Below are 5,883 nucleotides of genomic sequence, written 5' to 3'. Positions count from 1 at the left end.
AGAAGCCATGCGTTATTTCTCGAATGCTCACTTACACTTAAAAAGCCCTCTTTGCTTCCTCCCTTTCCCCCACCCCGCACCCCCTTGCATCGTGGGGGGGAGGGGAGGGGAGGGTGGGTCCTTATTTATTTACTTACTTACTTAGTTACTGACTTATTTTCATAAGGACCTGTCGCCTTCCATGGTCGCGTGATTTTTTTCTTCCTTTTTTTTCCTCCTCTATCCTCTTATTCCTCAGAATGGGCCCGTGCCCCCCCCTCCCCACTCCCTCGGGAAGGTAAGTCATGCTTCTTCCCCTTTTTTTCTTGCTGCCAGAAGGGTTGGGCTCCAGGGAGAAGGGAGGGGGCAGGGGAGAGAAGTGATCTGTGGTCTCCGTTTGGGACTCATATGCATCCCCCCTCACCTCCAAACAACTCTCCAGAGAAAAGCAAAAGCCAAATATTTAGATGTTGTCTATAGCTGACAAAATATCCTAGTCCCTAGCCGTGGGAAGGGTGAGGGGGTGTAGGTAGGGGATCAGTCGTCGCCCTTGCTAGCCAAATCTCCTCCCAGAGCAAGCAGAGGAAGGAGCAGAGAAAGAGAGAAGGAAGCTTTGACGATTTTGGTCTGGGAAAGGAAGAAACAGAGATTGGTGTGTTAGGAGGAGGGAAGGCCCAAGGCTACCATGACAAAAAAACTGAGAGCAAAAGGAGATTCTGGAACTGGTTCAAATAGAGGCAGGACTCTGGCTCTTTCAAGGAGAGAAGGGATAACCACTTGGGAGGAGGAAGTTTTTGGCTTTCAGTCTTTACAGGTCCCCTGGGGTCCTATGGAGAGCTACATCTCCCACTCCCCTGGATGAACCTGAGTCCAGGCAGCTAGGGAGGCCCCCGCTGGACAGACAGGGGCTGGAGAAGCAAGCGCCGCGTCCTCTTTCTTAGTTAACTGCTACCCATCAGGAGATAACAGTGATTTTCCTTGCTTCAGCGATCGCCCAATAGTTTTACTCAGCATGGAGAAAAAATTAAAATAACTCCCTGAAGAAAATTATACATTTTATTTCAGAGCGAAAGCAAGCTAGCGAGACAGATAATTTGAGGGATCACAAGCAGGGAATGCAGGTCTAGGAACCCCAAAGGAAGGAGTCACAACACCAGGCAAACCTTCATTTAGAACTGGGTGTTCAGACAGTTAAATGGCCTGGAAGGGGACATGGGGGAATACATAAGGGGAAAGGACACCTTAGATTCCTCCACAGAAATGAAAAACAAAAACAAAATCAGGAAAGGCTGTGCTGAGAGGAAGAGTCAATGCAGAAGACTGCAATACATGCCCAAAGCTTCATCATTAATACTCAAAAATATCTTCCTCACCTTCTCTCCTCCCCAACCCCTTCTCTGCTACTGGCATCCACTCCCTTGGGTCTTTTTCCTTGGGACCTTTAGCAAGTTGAGGCCCAGGTCCTGGGATTTCCCCTCCCCCTGCCATCCCAGGCAGTTCTGGAAGGTGGGGAAGGGTGGGATGGCATCAGGCTCAAACTCAGGAAATTACCCCCATTGTAGAAGGTGGAGAGGAAATGCTATAAACTTTTATGGGACCTTAGACTGCTGCTACATTTATCTCTACTGTACATTGCTTTCTCCTGTCCCTACTGTCCAGTGAGGAGAATCCACAGTGTGTTTGTCACCACTACTGAGGGAATTTTGCCTCCTCCTTTCCCCTAAATGGACCTTAAAGGACATGCATCAATATGTACATCAATAAACACAAAATAGGTTTAAACCAGGAAGGCTCGCCTGTACTACTCGAATTTACCCAGATAATTAGCATGCCTGCATAGCCCTTTGCTCAGCAAAGTGGAGAGACAGACCTAACAGACTGACTTTATACTACACAGACACAATGCAGACCACCCCATCTCTGTCCCCTGCCTATCTTCATACATACACAATTTCATATAGTTCTCCCCAAGAAGATTTTAGAGGGAAAGTCAGATGTCATTACCTCTTTTCCCCCTCGGTTACCACAAAAATGCTGAGAGTGTGCCCCTTCAGCTCAGGAGATACCACTTGGAGTGGAATCTGAGTCCCTTTATGGACAGATTCAGCCTTTCCTGGATCCAGATCTTCCTATCTCCCTTCCCCCACCCCTAACAGTCTGTGTCAAGGGACCCAAGGAAGGAAACCTGCCATCCAGTCCCCAAAGAGACTCTCCAACTGAGAGGGTCAGCCCTGACTAACGGAACCACAAATCTTCAGTTGTTTTTTGGCAGAGCTCAGAAATTCAACAGGGTCTGGGGATGAGTGACCCCCTTATACAGATTAGATAAACACAGAGATTATATCATATATGCATAAAGAACATATACATAAGCCAGTTCAGTTGTATCTTTTTCTGTTCGAATGTATGCCCCCAACAAAGCCAAGTTGAAGGTACTTTCTCCTTCCTCTCCAACTCCCAAGGCCTAGCAATCTAAGATTCCTTTTCTTGCATTGCCAGCCAACCTGGGTACCCCCAAATCTAGTTTTAAAAGCCCCTCTTTAGGAATGACTCCCCAAAGTAAAGGAGACCCCTCGTGAAGCCTCTAAAAAAGTTTAGAGAAGCCCACCCATCATCCCTCTCCCTTCCCCATCAAGAAAGAGAGGATTCAGTGGCTGCCTTCGGACTTTATGTCTATTGTTCTTTATTCAATATGACAAAATATAGTTTCATAATGGACCCGGAGTCAATAAATACGTGAGTGACAGTGGTGGGGGGAATTTTCCCCCAAAGAAAGTTGCAAGAAAGGGACTACATGGTCACCTGGAGTTGGTTACTGGAGTCAGAGAGCACATCACATGAAGGTAGACCCCAATACATACAAACAGTGCAGGGACTCCGGGGAGCCGGCCCTCGGCATGCGGGGAACTGGTTTGGGGTGACATTTTCCCCCAAAACTGAAAAGAGGAGGAATGCTTAGGGATATCAAGAGGGCCCGGAAGGTGTCCAGAGTTCATTCAATTTTTTCCCCTTTCATATGTAAATCATAAAAAAATAATGAAAATCTAGTTTAACAAACAAAACACCACCCCTCCCCAAATTAACCCACTCACGCACACAGTCAGACAGACCATCACCCACACCTACAGAATCCCACCATAGAACTGAGGAAAAGATACCCGGTCTGGGCCTGGTCCTAAATCGCCAGCTCTGTAGCAGGGCCCCCTCGAACAAAGAAAGGCTGAAGGTCGGCTGAAAGGGGGAGTTACACACATTTCGAGCCCAAAGGTGGTGGCTCTGCCCAAAGAGGGTTGCAGGGGCGGGGTCCAAACCACCCCAGCCCTGAATAGACCAGTGCTGGCCTTCTTCAGGAACCGTAGGCAGAGATGAAGGGAACAAGAGACTGGGGCTAGGGGGTTTGTGGGCTGCTGCCTCGACTGGTAGCGGCGAGGTTCGGGAGGAGGATTTTGAAGGCCAAGAGCTCTCTCCCTCCCCACACCTGGCCCATCAGGGAGTCCCGGTGTCTAGATCATTTTAGTAAGCCCCCCCCCCCGACAGGGTTTCACTGGGTTATTGGGTCGCCAGGAGGGTTTAGGGAGACAGACTGAAGAAGTGTCTGAACACAACAGCACACTCTGAGCCAAGCTGCGGTTGGAAAAGCTGAATGCTAATCGAAAACCGCTTTTGTCTGCAGGGTTGGGAGAGTCCGTGACAAATCCCCCCAGCTCCAACACACACACGCACACAACACCTCTGCCCCCACCCCCTAAAAATTTTTCACACACACATAAACCAAAAATCAAAGAAAAAGAAAAGAAAAAGAAAACGAAAAGTTTCCCCAAGGTAGATTCAAGCCAACTAGAGGAACTATTTGAAGGGACTGCCATATCCCACATCCCCCTCTTCCCTTTAAAGAGCATCTTTGCTTTTTAATTTGGAATCCTTCTTCCATTTCATCCTTCGGTTCTGGAACCAGATCTTGATCTGTCTCTCGTTGAGACACAAGTTGTTGGCGATCTCAATTCGCCTTCGGCGGGTGAGGTAGCGGTTAAAGTGAAATTCTTTCTCTAATTCCAAAGTCTGGTAGCGCGTGTAACTGGTTCTGGATCGCTTGCCGTCTGTCTCTGGAATATAAACCCCACCCCAGCAAGTGCAGGAACGGGTGAATAGTTTTTTAAAAGTCCCACCGTCTCCCTACCCCACCCCCACCCCCACCCTAAGATCGGTCTCAGAACTAGACCCAGCTGACTAGAGAACGAGGCAGGGGGGCAAAAGGGGCAAGGGAGGGAACGAAAGCAGCCCCTTGCCCTAGGGAGAGGCGACACTTGGCTCTGTGCTAGGGAAACTTTCCGCTCCGACACTCACTTACCCAGAGGGGGTCGAGGGGGATGGGGAGGGAGACCCAGACTCCAGCGAGACAATGAGACCTCCAGACCCGTACACAAGGGGATCCCCCTCCCTTATCCTCCCCTGCTTCCTCCCTCCCTCCCTTCTGGCTGGAAAGCCTCCTCGATCCCCCCAAATGAGAATCATTTCCCTAATAATGGGGGTGATGGGGAAGGGGGGATCCCTTCTCTGTAAGGCCAGTGTGCCTTACCCCTCAGATCCCTCTATTTTTTTAACTCCCTCCCTCCCCCCCAAAAAATTGAATATTGCCTTTTATACACGTTTTGTTCCTATGATCCAATTATGTCGTCGTAAATTTGGGCGCATACAGCCTCTAAGCCTTTTAGTGGACAGTTTTACGAGCAATTGATGCCTGCACCGTAAAATTTATGGCCGCAGGTTTTTTCTTTTTATTTGCCCCGTATGGCCTATAAAACCCAGGCGGACCCGAGCGCACAAAATGAAGCCCTAAAGTTTACCGTGGCTCATGTGGAGTTTGGTCATCCACGGGTATATTTGTGGCGGGGCCGGTGGCTGGCTCAGTCCTGCGGGCTGCCCAGTCTGAGCCTGTTCTTCCTTGATCTCCCCACTCCCCTTAGATCTGTCCTCCAGCGCCGGGCGAGCCGCCTTCTGATTGTACATCCCGGGGTTTAGAGGAGCCGGTTCGTCTCTGCCCAGAGCGTGTCCCGGAGCTGCCACCGTGGTACAGGCGGGTCGGTCTGGGTGAGGTCTAGGAGTGGCAGCCATGTCTAACCCGTGGAGAGAGTTGGAAGGAGCAGGCGGTGGGAAAGTGATGCTTAAGTCCAATCCACTGTAGCAGTACCTGGATGGCTGCACCTCTGAGACAGATCCATAGTTCCCACAAGTTTGCATGCTATAGGCAGGAATATTAGGGCTTTGCTTATAGAATGAATTGGCTACGTAGGAGCTCATGGCGGGGAGGGACGAAAAAAATTTCTGCACCCTTTTTGATTAAGGGTGATTTGTGACTCTTTGAAGTTGAGGGGTTTTTTGTTCTCCAAAGTGCACAATTTATAGGTGGAGATATCTCTTTCTTTATCCTATGCGCGCTTTCCAAATAAGGGATCCTTAAATAGAGTCACGTGACTCGGGCGGCCACTCATAAATTTGGCTTGATGACCTCCGGGAGGTTAGTGATGGAAGCCGGCGAAACGCATCTTGATATGTTGGCACAGCCCAACCGAGGGGAGAGGGATCGAGAGAAAGGGAGAGAAGAAGGGGGAGAAAAAAAAAATGGTTGTTGGAATTAGGCGGTAGCGGGGACAACGAGTCCACAGCGACACCTGGCGTAGGCTCTGTAGTATTGCACCCTGGCTTGTCATCCTCGCCTCTCAAGGGTGGATTTTTTTACCCTAGCGAAGAGAAGCAGTGCTGTTTCCTATACAAACCCCCCTGAGTTGGCCTTTTAAATTGTATTTAATTTTAAGGAAAGATGGGGCCTCATTTAGGATGCGCAGAGGGACTTTTCTGAATAGATCGTCGCCCCTCCCTCCCCCAGGGCCTTCTAGGATCGCTGGA

General features: G+C 49.5%; 1 protein-coding gene across 1 annotated transcript; it reads right to left on the bottom strand.

The window, feature by feature from the left end:
• Positions 1–2,648: 2,648 nt before the first annotated feature.
• Positions 2,649–5,396, bottom strand: HOXC5 (homeobox C5). The gene is made up of 2 exons (XM_043968710.1): positions 4,824–5,396; positions 2,649–4,082 (listed from the first exon to the last, which is right to left on the bottom strand). The coding sequence occupies exons 1-2, from the start codon at positions 5,275–5,277 to the stop codon at positions 3,868–3,870; spliced, it is 669 nt and encodes a 222-aa protein (XP_043824645.1). The 5' UTR covers positions 5,278–5,396; the 3' UTR covers positions 2,649–3,867.
• Between the last annotated feature and the right edge of the window lie 487 nt (positions 5,397–5,883).

The sequence above is a fragment of the Dromiciops gliroides genome, chromosome 5, assembly GCF_019393635.1.
Source record: "Dromiciops gliroides isolate mDroGli1 chromosome 5, mDroGli1.pri, whole genome shotgun sequence".
NCBI classification, from domain to species: domain Eukaryota; kingdom Metazoa; phylum Chordata; class Mammalia; order Microbiotheria; family Microbiotheriidae; genus Dromiciops; species Dromiciops gliroides.
The sequence above is the reverse complement of the archived record's forward strand: the minus strand, read 5'-3'. Positions and strand labels throughout refer to the sequence as shown.

Bases quoted from the DNA above. Each gene is read 5' to 3' on its own strand.
- HOXC5 (XM_043968710.1), bottom strand. From the start codon at position 5,277: ATGAGCTCCTACGTAGCCAATTCATTCTATAAGCAAAGCCCTAATATT. The intron at 4,083-4,823 runs GTAAACTTTAGG...TTTATATTCCAG, and splicing joins CAAACTCCACATGAGCCACG to AGACAGACGGCAAGCGATCC.